Source organism: Ambystoma mexicanum, chromosome 2p (genome assembly GCF_040938575.1).
Source record: "Ambystoma mexicanum isolate Mex_15411 chromosome 2p, UKY_AmexF1_1, whole genome shotgun sequence".
Lineage (NCBI taxonomy): Eukaryota > Metazoa > Chordata > Amphibia > Caudata > Ambystomatidae > Ambystoma > Ambystoma mexicanum.
This window is the reverse complement of record NC_090923.1, coordinates 1205664939-1205685919: the sequence shown is the minus strand read 5'-3', so window position 1 is coordinate 1205685919 and position 20981 is coordinate 1205664939. Positions and strand designations below refer to the sequence as shown.

Genomic DNA, 20981 nt, shown 5'->3' with positions numbered 1-20981 from the left:
CAAAGCAGTCAGCATACCCATCCATCCCTCCAGATGGGGATGATAAGAGAGTGGATGCCTGGGGGATAAAGATATCTACTGCTGGCAGTATGGCATTAAAGTCAACTAATGCAACTTATACCTTGTCAAGGTTTACAATTACCCTGTCGGACTGTGTAGCTATGGCAGCTGACCACATCCCACAAGGAGAGGAAAGAGACAGCTTCCTGCTAATCATCAAGGATGGTAATGAGGCAATGGGTGAATGTCTGTAGTTATGTCTGGATACTGCAGATCACATCAGCAGATCCTTGGTAACTAGCACAGTTACGCCGGTTTGCGTGGTTCAGAAAGTCTGGGTTTGCACCAGATGTGCAATCTAGACTACTCGACATGCCCTTTGATGGCTCGAGGCTGTTTGGCAGCAAGACGGATGAGAGTTTGGAAAAGCTACAGACCTCAATGGTGGTGTCTAAATCCATTAGCACCGCCATTAGACAGCCTCAACATTCCCTACTCTGGTTCATCTTCCTGGAGGAGTAAATCCTTTCGATTCTACTCCTCAGTTGGAAGAGGAAGAGGACAAGCCAGTCAGAGGTCAGAGAAGATTCCCGCTTGATGGACGAGGGAGAGATGCTAAGCCAACCCAAGCAGCAGCAGTTTTACCCTCAGCCGCCGCTTCAGCCACCTCAGAACAACTCTATGGCCTTGACTCACAAGACCCCGGTGGGAGGCAGACTTAGCATCTGAAAGAATGGCAGGCATTAATCAAGATGCTTGGGCACTGGAAACTGTAGCTCAAGGTTACTGCCTCCCTTTCCAAAAAAGGCCTCAGGATCATCCATCAGGAACAACTCTTTCAAAATTCCGGATCTGCTCCTTGTGCAGGAGATGTTGACCCTGCTAGAGAAAGGTGCAATTGAACATGTCCCTGTAGCGGAAAAGGAACAAGTATTACCCATACCTTCTGATTCCTAAAAAGGACAGAGGATTGAAAACCAACTTGGACTTAAGAAATGTGAACAAGTCCCTCTAGAAGGACAAGTTCAAGATGGTTATCCTTTACCAATCCGTCATGCTCTCCAACTCCAAGACTGGATGGTATCTTTGGATCTTCGATGCTTACTTTCATGTGCCTATCCATCTCAAGCACTGAAAGTACCTGAGGTTTGCGGTTGGCAGTTCTCATAAGTTTCGAGTTCTGCCATTTGGGCTGACCTTCGCCCCGAGGGTTTTCACCAAATTGATGGCGGTGGTGGCAGCGAGTCTCAGAAGAGGGGAGATTCACGTCTACCCCTACCTAGATGATTGGCTGATCTGGGCTTGTTCACCCGAGCAAGCCTGGCAACATCTCACCATAACCTGCCACTCTTCACAAATTGGGCTTCTTCCTCGGTTACAAAAAGTCCCACTTGATACCATCTCAAAGACTCCAATTTTTCAGAGCAGTCCTGGATGCTTTCTCTGGGAAACCCTGGCCACCCGAGGTGGGAGCACAATACATTCTGCAAATGGTCACCAAATTTTAGAATGCCCAGCATCCTCCAACCTTCGATTTCTTTTTTTTATTTTCATTTTTAAAAAATTTTTTTTTGGAGGTTGCTTGGTCTCATGGCATCCTGCATTTTTCTGGTGTCACAAGCTCACCTGAGAATGAGATCCCTTCAATGGGCTCTCAGAACTCTTTTCAGGCAGAATGTCAGACCACCTGAAAGTTCCGAGCAGGGTCTCTCAGGAACTTCTGTGGTGGGCTTGCAAGGACAACATTCTCAAGGGAGAATCTTTTTGGCAGCCATGGCCAGAGATAACAGTAGTGACGGGAGCCTGCCAATCAGCGGTCATTGGTCTCCATCCGAGTCCAAACCACACATCAACCTTTTTGAGCTGAGGGCAATCAGACTAGCGCTGAAAGCCTTTCTGCCCTCTGTACGGGGAAAGAATGTCCTGATAATGACGGACAACACAGTGCTGTGTACGACCTCAACAAGAGAGGAGGTGTATGCTCCCTACCACTGTGCAGAGAGGCAATACAGCTCTGGTTCTGGGCAATTCAACAAGGAATTGCTCTATCAGCAGTTCATCTAGCTGGAGAAGAGAACAGGGCGGCGGACGCTCTGAGCTGGCAGAACAGTCTCCCACGATTGGGAACTAGCTCAGGAAGTCCTTCAAGTGATCTTCACCGTTTAAGGAACCCCTCAAATGGATCTGTTTGCAACCAGTGTCAACCGGAAGTGCGAGCAGTTCTGCTCCAGGGAATTTCCCCCAAGAGGCGCTCTAGGGGACGCGTTCATAGTGGACGGTGTGTTTCCACTTCTGTACTAGTTTCCTCCAGTCCCCATCATTCCTCATGTGATCAGGAGGTTGAGAAAGTTCTGGAAACCCATGATCCTAATTGCCCTGGATTGGGCCAGGACGACGTGGTAACCGGACCTTCTGGGCATGTCCATCTGCCCTGAAATTCATCTTCCACAAAGAGAGGATCTTCTCTCGCGAGAGGGGAGTTGGGTTCTCGATCCAGAGGTGAAAACACTGAGCTTTTATGCATGGTTTCTGAGAGGCTGAGGTAGAAGGATTGGGACCTCCCGGTTGACATAATGGAGATCTTTCTTTCAGCCAGAAGGCCAGCAGCAAAATCTTTGTGCCGTTGAAACAAGTTCAGCAGCTGGTGCACGGATAGGAATTTGGATCCCTTTCTATGTGGCACACCTTTGATCCTTTCCTTTTTGTTACATTTGGAAAATCTGGGGCTCCAGATTGGAACAATTAAAGGTTACCTGGCGGCGTTATCTACTTTGAAGCGCTCTTCAGAGGAGGATTCATATTTTAAGATCCTTCTGATTGTTCAATTCCTAAAAGATCTTACTAATGTATTTCCACGAGTTCCATTCAATGTCCCTGTATGGGATCTCAATCTGGTGTTTAGGATGTGTAACATGCATTCCTTTTGAGCCTTTACACTCATGCCCATTAAGACTTTTAACATTCAAAACTTTTTTTTTGCTTATTGCAGTAACGTCAGCCCGCAGGGTAAGCGAGTTACAGGCTCTCTTTCCTGTAAACCTCCACATACGGTTTTCTATAAGGACAAGGTTGTTCTCAAGGTGAAACCTTCTTTTTTACCAAAGGTAGTCTCCAGCTTTCTATCCACCTCCCCAACCGGGAAAGGAGGGGGAAAGATTATGTAGACTGGACCCAAAAAGGGCTCTTCTCAGTTTTTACATATCTAGAATGACTACATTTCACCAAAATGACCAATTATTCATTGGCTATACTGGCCCTAAATTGGGTCTAGCTGTTACAAAACAACCCATATCCAGATCGATCATCCTGGCTATAGGATAATGTTAGATTAGTGGTCAAGCACCCGCCGGAAGGCTTAAGAGCACATTCCACAGGGGGCATGGCAAACTCTGCTGCTCTTCAAATAGGTGTCCCAATCAAAGACATTTGTTCAGCGGCCACTTAGGCATCTGTTCACACTTTTTTGAGACTGCTTGGATTAATCTTCCAGTCAGGGAGGACAATTAATCAGTCCTTCATTCAGTCTCTGATCAAAACAAAATATAATTCATACTCCCACTAACAAATTATTACTACTTTGAGAGTCTATCATGAGATGAGGAATACGTGGAAGGACACAATCCATTGAAGAACAAGTTACTTACCCATGGTAACGTTTTTTCAACCGGATTTTCCTCCCACGTATTCCTCATCGCTCCTCCCAGCCTACACCGCCGTACAATTTACGTGTTCTTACACTTTATGCTTTCTTGGAGCCTACGGTCTATGGTAGGCCTGGTAATCCCTCTTCAGGAGGGGGGAAAACAGAACTGAAGCCAACGGGTGCTGCATGCGCTACTTATACTGATATCTTCGACAGTCGAACGGAGGCCCTCGAGCGACATTGACTGGACGAGAAGGCATACAACGCCCCCTGTCGAAAAATATTCCGAAGAAGCTGAAGCTGAAAAGATGATGATCATAAAATGAGGAATACGTGGGAGGAACATCCAATCGAAAGAATGTTACCATGGGTAAGTAACTAGTTCTTCTGATGGCGTCCCATCTCTAGGGAAAGAATGTCTTGGAAGACAAATTGAGCAGACTAGAATCAGCTCCACACAAATGGGAACTAAAAGCATTGGTTGTGAGGATGCTCTTCCAAAGTAACTGAGAATTCTACAATGATCCTCGCAGTCCTGTTCTGGCCGTGTCAAATTTGGTTTGTAGATATCCTGGATCTAGCAGCAACAGCGAGTGTAGATATCCTGGTGACGGAAGATCTTCTGATTCAACAGAAGGGGCAGATGCTTCACCCCTCCCCTCAATTACTGAACTTGAAGGATTGGTTCCTGAAGAGCTGACCATCGGGCGTTTACATCTGTCCTAACAGAATCTAAAGATCATGACTGCTTCCAGAAAGACTTCCACAAAGCAATATCAAAGCTAACGGTTGTAGTTTTGCCATTAGGCTTTGGATCATAGTTCAAATCCCTTGAAAGAGTCTGTCGAGGACGTGATGTCTTTTATGTCCTCTCTGGTATCAACAAGAGTCAAAGTTGACACTTGCAAACATTATTTGTCGGCAATAGATGCTTCTTTGAATATAGAACAGAAATGTTTTTCCTTATTAAATGAGGCAATTTGGAGGCACTTTGAAGGCCTCCTTCGCTTACATCCACCTATCCATGATCCTCCACCTTGGTTTTGTCTGCGTTAATGCACAAACCATTTGAACCCATGGCCTCCTGTGAGATTGACCTTGGAAGCCAACTTTTCTGGTAGCCATTACATCGGCTAGGAGAACTTCAAGCTCAAAGGAACCTTATCTGATTTTTTATAGGGATATGGTAGTGCATTGTGCATTGCCCTCCTTCTTACCTAAGGTGGTATTGGATTTTCATCTGAACCAAGAGATTTCCCTTCGGATTTTGTATCCCAGACCACGTTCTTCACCAGCCGAGGAGGCCTTGTATAATCTAGACGTGTAAAGAACGCAGAGATTTATTTGGAAAGAACCAAACTGTTCAGAAAATCGGATCAACTCTTTGTTGCTTATGGTGATCTTTCCCCTGGTAACAAAGCCAGGTCTTGTGTATTACAAAAGCTTTTGACCTGAGGGGACTTTCAGCTCCCTAGAGACTTCAGACGCACTCCACAAGAGCCAAGGCAGCATCAGTAGCCTTCATTAGGCATGTTCCTATTGTTGAATTTGCAGGGCTGCTACTTGGACTTCTCCTCTTGCATTTTGCAAGCATTACTCTTTGGATGATTATTCCAGGAAAGATGCCAGGTTCGGCCAAGAGGTGCTTCGCAGTGTATTTGCTTGAATCTCGTATATGTGGTCTCCTCCACCCTTACTGCGTCTTAGGCCATTTAGCCTGGTCCAACCAATTGGGAAGGAGGGCGAACACGATGACAGAGAAATCAAACAATTACCTTCATGGTGATTCAGAGTCTCTTAGTCTTTTCTTTTCCTCCTTCACAAAAGTCAGTAGGCGAAATCAGGAACTGTGTGTGGACAGTTGGTGACGTAGCGGTGAAGGGTAGGAGTGGCACATGGAGGGAGGCATGCATGCAAAATAGTCCCATCACTTAACATTTCTTAAAGGGGCAGCCATCTTTTTGAGTCCACTTTTTCTGACCCGCCTGAGGATGCAGACGTTCCCAACCAGTTGTGAAGAAGGGAGAGCAAGGACTAAGATATCCTGATTCCCCATGAAGGTAATTTTTTTCATACATTACCTGTTTGTTTTATTTTTTGTCTCTATGGAGGTAGCCTTATACTAAAGCTGAGATCTACTCCGGTTTATCCCTCGATCATATTTAGTGACAGCCCTCATCCTATGCCACCACTGTTCTTAAGTGAAGAAAGACTCATGCTAGGTCAAACCAGAGGACTCTTCCTCTGCTCTGTCCCCTACCCTCACTCATGCAGACAAAATCACCCAGGATCTTCTAGAAGGGCATCCTTAGTCAGTTTCTCAACCATTTGTAACTTTCTGAATGCCAAAGACCATGGGTGGGACCTTTGTCCTTCAGTTTGGCTCGGCTGTACCCCAGAAATACCACGTAATCCCATGCAGCAGGCAATGGCTGTTAGCAGCCTAAGTGATCTCTAGAATACACCCCCAGGCTGCCTGAGGATCCCATTGGCATGGAAACAGATTATCATTTAGAACCAAAGAAAGGAGGTCACATGGATAAGTACTGCAATTATTTAAGTACTCGTATCATGGAATACATGTGGAGATTTTAATTTTTATCAAAACCATTATAAAAATACATACTGCATTTGTGTGGTATCAACCTTAAAACTCATTAAATTAGACATTAATGCAGCAAATGTGTCGAAAGACATTTGGAAAAATTGTTTTTTTTATCTATAAATTTCATCAACATCGCTTAATAAAATACATGCATATCCATTTCTGAAAACGCCAATTCAATTAAATGATGGAACTTGTGTTGCAAAAAATACTGCAGGCAATAAAAGTGCTGAATGCCAAAGTGCTTAATGCCAACTGTAGATACAAGATAATGTAGTCTCATCAACGTAACAGTTTCGGCGACAGAATTCTAACTAGTTCACTCCGATGAACTGGTAGTCGCCTTCATCAGGGTGCACTCTAAAGTACAAAGCACATTGAAATATACTGGTGCCAAAAAATAACAGCCGTTTTTATATATTAGCATAATTCGTAAACAGCCCAATAAATTCCAGAAGTAGAAAACATTGAGTTGTTCCAGACTTGATTGTAGATCTCCAATCTAGTAACAAGCATCAACCCATAAAAACATTTAAAATGTGAGAATGAACAGAAAAAAAGGGGAGAGAAAAAAAACACAAGATTAGAATAAGAACACTGAACCTCTTGCAAATCAACACATAAAACCAAAATGAACAGACTATCAATGTAAAGCGAAAACCAAGTTCACCTAGATTAGTCCGTATATGGCGCAGAATAACAATGTTTTATAAACGCCGCCCAACAGAAAAGAGAATGCAAACCCAATTGGCATCTGTAGAGACAGGAAAAAGTGGAGTTGGAGATATCAATAAATAATCTCAAACTTCTACACTAATGCACGGCCAACCGCCGACCCAAGTAATGTACACCGCTGTGCCTCACCAGCACTACTGACCTCAAGTTGTAGACTGTATCCGAAATCTTGAAAAGGGCGGTAGACCGCTGTAGGGCTAAATGGGGTCCCAGTTGTAATGAACTACGGATGTAGTAAACTGGACTAGGCTATCCCTTTAATTAGGAAGCCAAATGTGGAAAAATGACGAACAGAAAATAAACCAAGGTTATATATATAGAGATCCTCAATAGCGGCATTGACCTGCCTCAAAGGTAATTGAAAACAGCCCCTCGTGCAGCCTAAATCAGACGTGGATACGGCATTAATACCAACAATTTACAAACGCCGTCTTTCCGGAGTGCAACATTGTAGTCCCGAATAATCATTACAATAAAGCACAACTTTACAAAGTGCTAAAAGTGTCAAATACGCCCCTTCGAGTCCCATCTGTTTTGCCATGTTATGTCCGTATTTACAACAAAAAGGAGAGAATTCCTCCCCTTTGTTACCTCAGACGAATGATAGCGTTAGCGTTCGCATCTCTAGATGTGCTTACCTTTAGCTGTCTCCTGCCCTGGGCCTATATAACCATCTGTTTCCTGATGCCGTAGACGCGTACAAGTGCGAGCCGCTGCCGCAAAAGGCTTTATAAACGCACGCAAGTATAGAGAATGAGATGGGACTGGTGCGCATAGAGTCTACTTAGGTGAAAACTAAAAACGGACTGCACCACGGACAAAGAACATGGAATCTAGTTCAATGGACACTAAGAAAGGACTAGGCTTTAGGCCAAAAACACTCGGGGGAGTCAATGGACTTAAAGCCAAACTGCCAAAAGAAGCAGATTTGCAAGTGCGTTTTATAAAGAGCCTATAACTCCTATCAAATGCAAAAAGGCAATGCAAGGAATAATCGGCATAGAGAAGCCCCACCCTACCGCAAAATAGGCAAATGTATTTCATTAATTTCAACCAGATGTATGTGGTAATGCAGCCTAAGACAAATATATTTCTTTAGTTGCGAACAACTGTATAAGATAATAAAGCCTTAAAGAGGTTTAAAAATTTAAATTTCAATTTTAAGGCACACAATGTAACCATTCCTCTTGGCGATTGAGCCCTGTCTTGTAACTAGTGGTGTTGTACATCCACCATTGTTCCCTTTGGGCTAGCCGGGCTGCTGTATTGTTAACATCTGTGCCTGAGACTTTTTCCAAGACACACCATTTAAGATTATTACAAGTATGATTATTTTCCAAAAAATGAGAAACCAGCAGAACTGTAATAACTTTATTCCGTATCTTAGATTTGTGTTCACTGATTCTCAATTTAATTGGCCTAGATGTTTTTCCAATGTATGTTTTGGCACATGGGCAAAATAATATATAAATGACATTTTTGGTATTACACGTGGTGTGATGGTTAAGAAATCAATTTTTGCCATTGATCATAATTGTTGTGCCCGTAATAGAAGATTCACATTGACTACAAAAACCACATGGAAAATAGCCTATGATGGGTTTGGCCCCCCCCAAAGGCTCTACAGAGTGTTCTGTTTGGGTGCAATACATGACCTATTGGCTTTGGTGAGCCAATTTTTCAAATGTTTTCCTTTTTTAAAGGCATAAATGGGGCTTGCAAGATCTGGATTATTCAACTGGAGCAGGGGCCAATGCTTCGTAATACTTTGTTTGATTTTATGATGGTGTGTATTGAATGTCATGGCACAAACTATCCTATCCGTTCTTTAGTGATGCTTTCTCGAACTGACTTATCCAGTAGGATCTCTCGATGTTGAAATCTAGCCCTTTTACGGAATGTCTAAGCAGATGGCTAAGATAGCCCCGTTGCTGGAGTCTATCTTGGATAATATTGGCCTGTATTTTGTAATCCTCGACTTTAGAACAATTCCGTCTCGCTCTGAGGAACTGCCCATAAGGAATACTCTTGCGCAATGATTCAGGATGGAAACTATCAAATCTCAGGATAGTATTACGATCTGTTTCCTTACGGTACAGATCGACAATTAACTGTCCCCCGCCATCTTTGATTAAAAGATCCAAGAATGGCAGGGACAGACTGCTAGCTGACATAGCAAATTTGAGATTGGCATCCATGGTATTAATCCATGGGAAGAACTGCAGGTGGTTAGCTTCAGTTTTATCCCATACGATGATATCATCATCTATATAGCGCTTGTAGATTTTAATGGCGCTTCTAAAAGGATTTTAGAAACGCCATTCCTTTTCCACCACCGAAACTCCCCTTTCCTCCTCCAGAGCAAGGGATTCCTCCGTTACCAAACTATTTCGAAACCAGGAGACGGGCGTACCGAAGGTAACTTTACCATCATCGGTATGTAACATTTCCAAAAGAAACCTAAATGAGCATGAGATTCGAGTTTTGGAAAAAGGGTTTTCTTTTGTACCCATGAAAAATCCCTCTAAAATCGAAGTAGAGATAGAGTTACGTAGTCTATTTCGTAAAATACGATTACGAGATTTTTTTGGCAACCATGCTTCAGTTGATGATGATAATAATCTCCACACACCCCTTAAATGTAAATCTACATATTCACCCACCCTTCAAATGGTCTCAGATGAGACAGCGGTCTTTGAAAAGGTGGTCCTTAGGGACTTCAAATCCAGTTATAATACATCCAGGGAAAAGAGCCAGGGGCCTTGTTTTAACTTCAGTAAACAAGATTGGGCTAGCCTTCAAGAACTTAAGTCCGACCCGGCCATTGTTATCAAACAAGCAGATAAGGGTGGGGGGGGGGGGGTAGTGGTTATGGACTCTGATCAATACGACAATGAAGTTATGCGCCAGCTAGACAATCCAGAATTGTATCGTAAATTGCAGGGCAACCGGCACTGATAGTATGATAGCCAAATCCTTGCAGTTGCATTACGTGCACGAGATGGGGATGCGATTAATAAGGAATTTACGTTCCTTACTATTAAGGGGTCTAGGACCCCGCTCATCTATATACTCCCCAAAATACATAAAGATTTGGCTAATCCGCCAGGACGCCCAATTGTTTCCCTGTGTGGTTCCATCCTAGAACACATAGGGCAATTTCTGGATTATTTTCTTAAACCATTGGCTGCATCTACTGAAACTTATCCATCTGACACTACTGATGCTATTAAGCATCTAGAGGGTTTTCCTTTTGATTCAAACACAGATATAATAATAACTCTTGATGTGGAATCATTATACTCTAACATACCTCAACTGGAATCTTTGCAGGTTATGAAAGATTTTCTGGAATTACGTACAGGGATCCAACAAGTCCCTAGTGAAATACTAATAGACCTGTTGGAAATAGCCTTAACAAGCAATTATTTCCGTTTCAAGTCCACATATTATCTGCAAGTGAAGGGAACAGCCATGGGGGCAGCTTTTGCCCCTAATTACGCTACCCTCTTTATGTGCAATTTTGAAAAAGTGTATACTGTCCGACACCAATCCTTTTAGAAGCACCATTAAAATCTCCAGGTGCTAAATAGATATTATCATCGTATGGGATAATACTAAGGCTAACCACTTGCAGTTCCTCCCATGGATTAATACCATGGATGCCAATCTCAAATTTACTATGTCAGCTAGCAGTCTGTCCCTGCCATTCTTGGATCTTTTAATCAAAGATGGCGGGGGACAGTTAATGGTCGATTTGTACCATAAGGAAACAGATCGTAATACTATCTTGAGATTTGATAGTTTCCATCCTGAATTATTGCGCAAGAGTATTCCTTATCAGCAGTTCCTCAGGGCGAGATGGAATTGTTCTAAAGTCGAGGATTACAAAATACAGAACAACATTATCCAAGATAGACTCCAGCAACGGGGCTATGCTAGCCATCTGCTTAGACAGTCCTGTAAAAGGGCTAGATTTCAACATCGAGAGATCCTACTGGATAAGTCAGTTTGAGAAAGCATCACTAAAGAACGGATAGTTTGTGCCATGACATTCAATACACACCATCATAAAATCAAACAAAGTATTACGAAGCATTGGCCCCTGCTCCAGTTGAATAATCCAGATCTTGCGATCCCCATTCATGCCTTTTAAAAAAGGAAAACATTTGAAAAATTGGCTCACCAAAGCTGATAGGTCATGTATTGCACCTAAACAGAACACTCTGCAGAGCCTGTGGGGGGCCAAACCCATCATAGGCCATTTTCCATGTGGTTTTTGTAGTCAATGTGCATCTTCCATTACGGGCACAACAATTATGATCAATGGCAAAAATTGGTTTCTTAACCATCACACCACGTGTAATACCAAAAAAGTCATTTATATATTATTTTGCCCATGTGCCAAAACATACATTGGAAAAACATCTAGGCCAATTAAATTGAGAATCAGCGAACACAAATCTAAGATACGGAATAAAGTTATTACAGCTCCGCTGGTTTCTCAATTTTTGGAAAATAATCATACTTGTAATAACCTTAAATGGTGTGTCTTGGAAAAAGTCTCAGGCACAGATGTTAACAATACAGCAGCCCGGCTAGCCCAAAGGGAACAATGGTGGATGTACAACACCACTAGTTACGAGACAGAGCTCAATCGCCAAGAGGAATGGTTACATTGTGTGCCTTTAAATTTAAACTTTTAAACCTCTTTAAGGCTTTATTATCTTATACAGTTGTTCGCAACTAAAGAAATATATTTGTTTTAGGCTGCATTACCACATACATCTGGTTGAAATGAATGAAATACGTTCGCCCATTTTGCGGTAGGGTGGGGCTTCTCTGCGCCGATTATTCCTTGCATTGCCTTTTTGCATTTGTTAGGAGTTAGAGGCTCTTTATAAAACGCTCTTGCCAATCTGCTTCGTTTGGCAGTTTGGCTTTAAGGCCTTTGACTCCCCCGAGTGTTTTTGGCCTATAGCCTAGCCCTTTCTTAGTGTCTATTGAACTAGATTCCATGTTCTTTGTCCGTGGTGCAGTCCGTTTTTAGTTTTCACCTAAGTAGACTCTATGCGCACCAGTCCCATCTCATTCTCTATACTTGCGTGCGTTTATAAAGCCTTTCGCGGCCGCGGCTCGCACTTGCAGGCGTCTACGGCATCAGGAAGCAGATTGTTATATAAGCCCAGGACAGGAGACAGCTAAAGGTAAGCACATCTAGAGATGCGAATGCTACCGCTATCATTCGTCTGAGGTAACATAAAGGGGCAGAATTAAACGCTTCTCTCCTTTTTGTTGTAAATACGGACATAACATGGCAAAACATTGACACTTTTAGCACTTTGTAAAGTTGTGCTTTATTGTAATTATTATTCGGGACTGCAATGTTGCACTACGGAAAGACGGCGTTTGTAAATTGATGGTATTCATGCCGTATCCACGTCTGATTTAGGCTGCACGAGGGGCTATTTTCAATGACCTTTGAGGCAGGTCAATGCCGCTATTGAGGATCTCTCTCTCTCTCTCTCTCTCTCTATATATATATATATATATATTTCTGAGGCTTGTGGAATCTGCTTAGATCACATGCTGTGCATAGGCCGACATCTAGTGGAAGCTGCGGAGTATTACAGTTTGTTTTTCGAAAGTCGAAAATGGGCGTCGACACAGGCGTGCCAGTAATACTATCCCTAGTGTGACGTCCACTGTACCCAAGATCCCTCACGCGTGTAGGATCCTCAGATTGTTTTTTTCCGCCATACTGGTCGGAAGCATCTTGCGGAGTTCCCTGGCCTTAGCCATACTTTTGCTGTTATTATAATTATAATTCTTATTCATTCCCTTCCCCACCCCAACGTCGACCCTCAACCTCGACGACGGCTGGAGAAGTCATCGACCGTCGACTGCTGCACGACGGATCTGGGCCTCGGAAGGCCGCTGGCCTCGGCCCGGGCCTAGTAGGCCGCTGGCCTCGGCCCTTACAAGTAGGGAGAGTGGGGGGTGGTACATACTCTTCACTCTTGATATATAGTTACATTTTATATATTCCTACACTTAGCAGCCCGCTGCCTTAAGGTGCGTATGGAGGGTACCCCTTTTCAATTCTGCCCCAAGTGCAATCGCAAATACCCTTGGGTCGACAGGCACGACACGTGCAATCTCTGCTTGCCGAGGGATCACCCCGAAGCGAACTGCAGAGCGTGTAGTAGGTTTAAACCTAAGACACTTAAGGACCGTTCGACAAAGCGTTGGGCCCACCACGCCAGGCAGGAGGCCATGGCAGCGGAGGGCGCCTTCAGCGATGGCAGCGACGCCGTACTTTCGGACGGCGAGGGCATTACGGCGTCGAAAGACAGCCGGCGAGCGCAGGTCCCCGACCTCGGAAGGTCGTCCGGCAGGGCGGCTATGGGGAAGACCCCCGGCGACGCAAGCGCTACACACCTAACACACACTAAACACACTAAGACCAACCGGACCTCGACGACGTCGACTTCCCAGAAAGAGGCACAAAAAGAACGGTCCGACTCGGTGTCCTCTGGGCGCTCTCGATCGAGATCACCTCACGACGCAAGGCAATCATCCACTCTTGCCAAGAGTGCCTCGCTACACACATTAACGGAAGTTCGATCGTCGGGAGACGAAGACGACTTCCACCCCCAGGCCGCGCTCCAAGATACCGAGAACGCGGTTAACACCAGTGAGGCCCCACGCCCGAAGCACACAGATACCTCTCCAGACCCTCGGCGCCCGGCGTCGAAAATCTCTGGGGCCTCCAAGGGACAGGGAAAACATTTTTCCACGCACGGGGAGGGGGGGAAACAGCGGAAAGCACAGCCTTCCACCCCTGTAAAGCCATCCTCTCACCCTAGGCAGACAAGTAAACACAAGTCTACCCTTGAAAAGTCCCATAAATCATCTCCTGCTAAAGTAATACCCTGTTCCAGGGAATGGTCCAGTGAAGACATAGACAGGGTTATGTCTAGGATGTCTTCCTTGGCTGATTTTTATGATAAGAACCCAGAACACTTTCTTTCATATAACCCTCAAGGGGCCACACCCTCAGGCTCCTCCGATCCTATCCCGCTAAGTAAAAAGCCCCGGGTCGAAAGACCTGAACCCTTCGAGGTTCAGCCTTACTCCACTCCATATTCTACTCCACTCCCCAGTTACCGGGGACAAGTTTTCCCTGAAGAGGACCAGGAGTTTGAAATTATGGAAGAACAAACCGGGACAGATTACTATGCAGAGGATGAGGACCTGGAGGAGGGAGAAGATGAGCAGGAAATTTACAGAGTAGATTCCCCAGTACAAAGCGAAGCCCCAGTTACTGACTCTCCAGTTGATAACCAGCCCCTCCTCAACGAGGTTCTCGCTCGAGCAGCGGAACACTTCCACATCGACACCCACGGTGTACAGGAGGAAAGGGACTTCGCGGAGGAGTTTGTAGGAGAGAGAAGACCGGTCGCTCAGACCATCCCTATCCTCAAATCCATCCAACGAAGAATAGATCCTTCCCTGGTGAATCCTAACCTCACCAGAGCTGTCAACCCCAGAATTGAAAAGATTTTCCGGGCAGCCCAGTCTGACCCTCTGTATATAAGGGGACATCTTAAACCAGATTCCCTAGTGGTGACCAACACTAGAAAAAGGGCTGGCACGCCCTTATCTTCATCAGAAGCTCCTCCCGATAAGGAGAGCAAAAAACTTTACGGGTTTGGCAGAAAGGTAGCCTCAACGTCCGCCTACCAAGCAAGGATTGCGAATTCCACCACCCTGTTGGCTAGTTACAATTGCCATCAATGGGAAGAAGTCGCGGCGCTCATTGCCTCTGCTCCAGAACCGTTAAAGGGCCAGCTGGCTCGGATCTCAGCAGAGGGGAGAGCCGTGTCTGGTTGCATTTTAAAAGCAACTTTCGACGCAGCTGACAACGCAGGGAGATTGATAGCAGAGGGTACTGTTATCAAGAGACATGCGTGGTTACGGCAGTCGGGATTCAAGACAGAAACCCAGGCTTCTTTAATAGACAAGCCAGTGGAACCCGACCTATTGTTTGGGAAAGCGGTCGAAGACGCACTTAAAAATGCCAAAGATGAATATGAGACTCTCAAATCCCTTGGCCAGCTTACCAACAAACCCCCTAACCAGAGGGGGAACAATAATTTTCGTCGCCCACGCGGCCAAAATTCACAAAGAGGCAACTATGCCCAGGGACAAGGTACACAATGGAATAACAACCAGCAGTCTACCCAGAGTTACGGCAGGGGTAACAAGAGAGGTCGTGGAAGAGGCAGAGGCAGCCCCAACAAGGGAGGTGGCACGCCTCCACCAAAACAGTGACGCTCAGTTCAGGGTCCCTTGCCACGCAACCCCAGTAGGGGGACGCATTTCCACCTTCACCCAGGCTTGGGAAGGGATCACCTCAGACAGATGGGTGCTGTCAACAGTATCCGCAGGATATTGTATAGAACTACTGCAGCGTCCCCGGAATCATCCTCCACGACAAAGAGTGCACTCCCTAGAGCATCAAAAGATCCTTCTCGAGGAGATCGCCATTCTGCTAGAAAAGGACGCGATAGAACTCGTCCCAGGACACCAGGTAAACAAGGGTATCTATTCAACTTACTTCCTTGTGCCAAAGAAAGATTTGACAATGCGCCCAGTATTGGACTTACGGCCTGCCAACAAGTATGTCAAGCCCCAAAAATTCCGTATGACCACGCTACAAGAGGTAATACCCCTCCTAAAAAAGGGGGATTACATGGCAACCTTGGATATGAAAGATGCTTATTTTCATATTTCCATGCTCCCAGCGCACAGAAAGTACTTGCGCTTCAAGGTGGACAGTCGCCACTACCAATTCAAGGTACTGCCCTTCGGAATAGCTTCAGCACCAAGGGTATTCACCAAGGTACTGGCGGTGGCGGCTGCACACCTACGCAGGGAAGCAATCCCGGTGTACCCTTATCTGGACGACTGGCTCATAACGGGGGAAACCCCAGGAATTTGCAGGTCAAACATTCAAAGGACTATCGACCTCCTCCACGAATTAGGCTTCTCCATCAACGAGAAAAAGTCAAGTCTGGTGCCAAGCACCTCAAAACAGTTTCTAGGAGCTATCCTAGATACTCAGAAAGGATTGACCTTCCCTTCGGAAGAGAGAATTCGGAATATACTTCTGCAAATTCCGCATTATCAGTCAGGTCAACAGATAACAGTACGCAAAGCTATGCGGTTACTGGGCATGATGGCGTCATGCATTTACCTGGTCCCCCACGCGCGTCTGCGCTTGCGTCCCATGCAGGAATGGTTGGCGAAACAGTGGTCTCAGGCAAGTGGTCATTGGGACGATCTAGTGGTCGTTTCGCCAACACTCGTTCAGAGCCTACACTGGTGGACAAGAGAGAATCTCGCAAGGGGGAAACCCTTTTACGATCCCGAAGTACAAGCCGTGGTGACTACAGATGCATGCCTGACTGGGTGGGGAGCTCACCATCTCCACCACACAGCTCAGGGTCTCTGGTCTCACTCAGTAGCCAAGAACCACATCAATATGCTAGAGCTTCTGGCAGTATTCCGAGCTCTAAGGGCGTTCGAGCCCCATCTACTGAACTTGTCGGTGCAGATCAGGACGGACAGCACGACAGCCATGTTCTATCTGAACAAGCAAGGGGGGACTCGTTCGCCAAATCTGTCCAAGCTTGCCCAGAAAATATGGATATGGGCACTCAGACGGAACATCTTCCTGTCATCGCAACATGTTCCAGGGGAGCTCAATTCCCTAGCGGATGCTCTAAGCAGAGACTCCCTCCCAGAAGAACACGAATGGGTCCTTCACAGAGACGTAGTAGAAGATCTCTTCTCTCAGTGGGGTTTCCCCACTATAGACCTATTCGCCACAAGCGAAAACAAACAATGCCCAGGATTTGCATCCAGGTTCCCCCAGCCGGACTCCCAAGGGAATGCCCTGTGGATAAACTGGTCAGGGATGTTTGCGTACGCTTTTCCACCAACTCCTCTCATCAGGAAGGTGGTGTACAAGATGAACAAGGAATCGATGACGCTCATCCTAGTTGCTCCCATGTGGGCGAGACAACCATGGTTTCCACACCTACGCAGGATGGCGGTGTGCGAACCCATCAGACTCCCAGCCTGGTACAACCTACTGTCCCAGCAACAGGGTCAAACAGTGCATCAGGAACCCAACTCTATGAACCTAGCAGCATGGCTCCTGAAGTCATAGAGTTTGGACATCTCAAATTACCACAGAGGTGTATGGACATTCTAAAGGAGTCCAGGAAACCAAATACAAGGCACTGTTACTTTGATAAGTGGAAAAGATTCGTTATCTGGTGCCAGAATAAACAAATCAACCCGGTTGATTGCACTCCTTCCAACGTTGTGACATACATGCTCCACCTGCTGGATGCAGGGTTGGTTTTTAACTCGCTGAAAGTACACCTGGCAGCCCTCTCGGCTTACACCACATCCCATAACAAGGTCTCGTGGTGGAAAGTACCAGTAGTTAAAGCCTTCATGGAAGGAGTAAAGAGACTTCACCCTCCTATTTCGAACCCACCGCCAGGATGGGACCTCAACGTGGTGCTAGCTAAGCTCATGGGACCCCCATTCGAACCCATGCATAAAAGTAGTCTCAAACACCTGACTTATAAAACGGCCTTCTTAGTAGCCATTACCTCCATAAGAAGGGTCAGTGAAATTCAGGCTCTGTCAGTGCAGGATCCTTTCTTTACTATCCACAAGGACAAACTGGTTTTACGCACACACCCTAGGTTCTCACCTAAATTCATATCCAAGTTCCATGTAAACCAGTCCATCGAGCTTCCGACTTTCTTCCAGAACCCGCAAAGCTCGGCTGAGGTGAAACTACACACCCTAGATGTGCGTAGGGCGGTCCTATACTATGTAAATAAAACCAGACCGCTAAGGAAAACAGATCAACTGTTTGTCTCCGTAGCTACAGGCAGAGAGGGGGATCGCGTCTCTAAGGGCGCTATCTCGAAGTGGATTATCAACTGTATACAGCTGTGTTACTCTCTTTCTGAAAAGACTCTGCCTTTTACGCCAAGGGCCCACTCTACTAGAGGCATTGGTGCCACTCTGGCTTTCATTGCAAATGTTCCCCTCGACACCATTTGCAAAGCGGCTACTTGGAGCTCTATTCACACTTTTACTCAGCATTACTGCATTGACACTCATTCCAAGACAGATACACAAGTGGGACAAGCGGTTCTAAGACACCTGTTTGCTCATGACCCTTCTCACATCCCACCTCCTTCTTCTGGTACTGCTCGCTAATCTATGCACAGCATGTGATCTAAGCAGATTCCACAAGCCTCAGAAGGGATACATTACTCACCGTAATCGTATTTCTGATGCTTGTATCTGCTTAGATTCACATGCGACCCACCCTTCCTCCCCTCCGAGAGAAGGCGCATGATTGCTTGTAGTCTTACCTTTCTGTCTATCTGCTTGGATTATCTGTACTCACGCTACTCCTCATGCTTCCTCATGTCAGAAAAAATACAATCTGAGGATCCTACACGCGTGAGGGATCTTGGGTACAGTGGACGTCACACTAGGGATAGTATTACTGGCACGCCTGTGTCGACGCCCATTTTCGACTTTCGAAAAACAAACTGTAATACTCCGCAGCTTCCACTAGATGTCGGCCTATGCACAGCATGTGAATCTAAGCAGATACAAGCATCAGAAATACGATTACGGTGAGTAATGTATCCCATATATAACTGGTTTATTGTCTGTTTATATTCTGTTTGTCATTTTTCCACATTAGGCTTCCTAATTAAAGGGATAGCCTAGTCCAGCTTACTACATCCGTAGTTCATTACAACTGGGACCCCATGTAGCCCTACAGCGGTCTACCGCCCTTGTTGAAGATTTCGGATACAGTCTACAACTTGAGGTCAGTAGTGCTGGTGAGGCACAGCGGTGTACATTACTTGGGTCAGCGGTTGGCCGTGCATTAGTGTAGAAGTTTGAGATTATTTATTGATATCTCCAACTCCACTTTTTCCTGTCTCTACAGATGCCAATTAGTTTTGCATTCTCTTTCTGTTGGGCGGCGTTTATAAAACATTGATATTCTGCGCCATATACGTACTAATCTAGGTGAACTTGGTTTTCGCTTTACATTGATAGTCTGTTCATTTTGGTTTTATGTGTTGATTTGCAAGAGGTTCAGTCAATGTTCTTATTCTAATGTTGTGTTTTTTTTCTCTCCCCTTTTTTCTGTTCATTCTCACATTTTAATTGTTTTTATGGGTTGATGCTTGTTACTAGATTGGAGATCTACAATCAAGTCTGGAACAACTCAATGTTTGAGTGCACCCTGATGAAGGCGACTACCATCGGAGTGAACTAGTTAGAATTCTGTCGCTGAAACTGTTACATTGATGAGACTACATTATCTTGTATCTACAGTTGGCATTTAGCACTTTTATTGCATGCAGTATTTTTTGCAACACCAGTTCCATCATTTAATGGAATTGACGTTTTCAGAAATGGATATGCATGTATTTTATTAAACGATGTTGATGAAATTTATAGATTAAAAAAAACAATTTTTCCAAATGTCTTTCGACACATATTTGCTGCATTAATGTCTAATTTAATGAGTTTTAAGGTTGATACCACACAAATGCAGTATGTATTTTTATAATGGTTTTGATAAAAATTAAAATATGAAGTTATTGATTACCTGACTGAACCTTTTCCTTTTCTCCACATTTATTCCATGATGAGTACTTAAATAATTGTAGTACTTATCCATGCGACCTCCTCTCTTTGGTTCTTTATGTATCTTGCTCCCCAGGTCCATGGAATAGGGGACACCCATTTCTATTTGACAGAGTATCATTTGCCTAATCTGCCCTATGCACTGGTAAGTGCACAGAGCACTTCCACTCCTGTCAGAAAGAGATACTAAGCTTCCAGGAAACACTTCAAATCCCTATCATCCCAAATTCTAGCCGATTGTCAGTTGATCATGTTTACCCCCTTGAAGACTCAATTTGCATAGTCCTTAACATGCCTCCTACTCTTGTGATTTCCTCAGCAGAAAGAAATGGAGACCCCACCTGATCTGAACTCTGTCCAACTCAATGCAGAGAAGCGCGAGGGAACCACAGACGGGAAGTGCAATTGCTGATGTGATCCTGGAGTGATGCCAGCCGGGCACCCACATTAGACACTCAAACTTTGATGACTACCTACAACTTGCTGTCCATCACTACCTTGTCTTCCGTGGGGTGCTGATAAGCAATTGTAATAGAGAGTTTTGGAGCCTATTCCCAGATCAAGCTAACCCAGGCTAAATTGGCAAGCAGTGAAGGTAGCCAAGTGTATTAAAGGAATAATTGCTTATTCATTAATAGTAACTGTGACGCGACACAGCATGTACAACAGTTGAAATGTGTTAAGAGAAGCCCCTCCTGGTTTGCACCTCGAGAATCCTGGATTTGTTTAGTTGTTGAACCAGTGAGTCAAAGGATGATCAACAACAGTGCCAAGACTGAAGAGCAACCCTATTTATTCCCATGACCATAAACCACAAACATATGGAAGCAACTGCAATAAGCCTCAGCCAAACAACCTGCAATTAAATGATCAATAAAATATTGTGGATGTTGATATTTTAGTCCCGGTCTGTTTTTCAGTGATTTGTCCTATAATTATGGTCTATAGATCCATAGCCTGCAATTGAATATTCTCCCAGCGTTGCTCAAGATCCTGAAAATGTTTTAAAAGATTAACCATTTTGTAGCCTCTGTATCGACTGCAGAAACATCCAACCATGCTAATTGTTAATAGGCCATAAACTGTGGAGACATTAGAGGGTATAAAATGGCAGTATGTTGAGTTTCGGCAACCTTTAGTTCAGGTTCCATATACAGAAAAAGGGGGAAATAACAATAATACTATCAGAACATATCAGATAGAGTAAAGCTTCAGCACATG

The 20981-nt window shown here is 44.8% G+C and overlaps 1 protein-coding gene across 3 annotated transcripts in view; it reads left to right on the top strand.

Moving 5' to 3' along the window:
- The window catches only part of LOC138567341 (ras-related protein Rab-7a-like), a 460095-nt gene extending 439441 nt beyond the window's left edge, over positions 1-20654 (top strand). Inside the window, exon 6 of one of the 3 annotated variants that reach the window (XM_069645442.1) lies at positions 20080-20654. In XM_069645442.1, coding sequence (XP_069501543.1) covers positions 20080-20172 — 93 coding nt within the window. In that variant the 3' untranslated portion in view covers positions 20173-20654. Of the gene's footprint in view, positions 1-19304; positions 19724-20079 lie in introns of those variants that run through there. The other 2 variants (XM_069645443.1, XM_069645444.1) reach the window with 2 other exon arrangements.
- Positions 20655-20981: the final 327 nt, after the last annotated feature.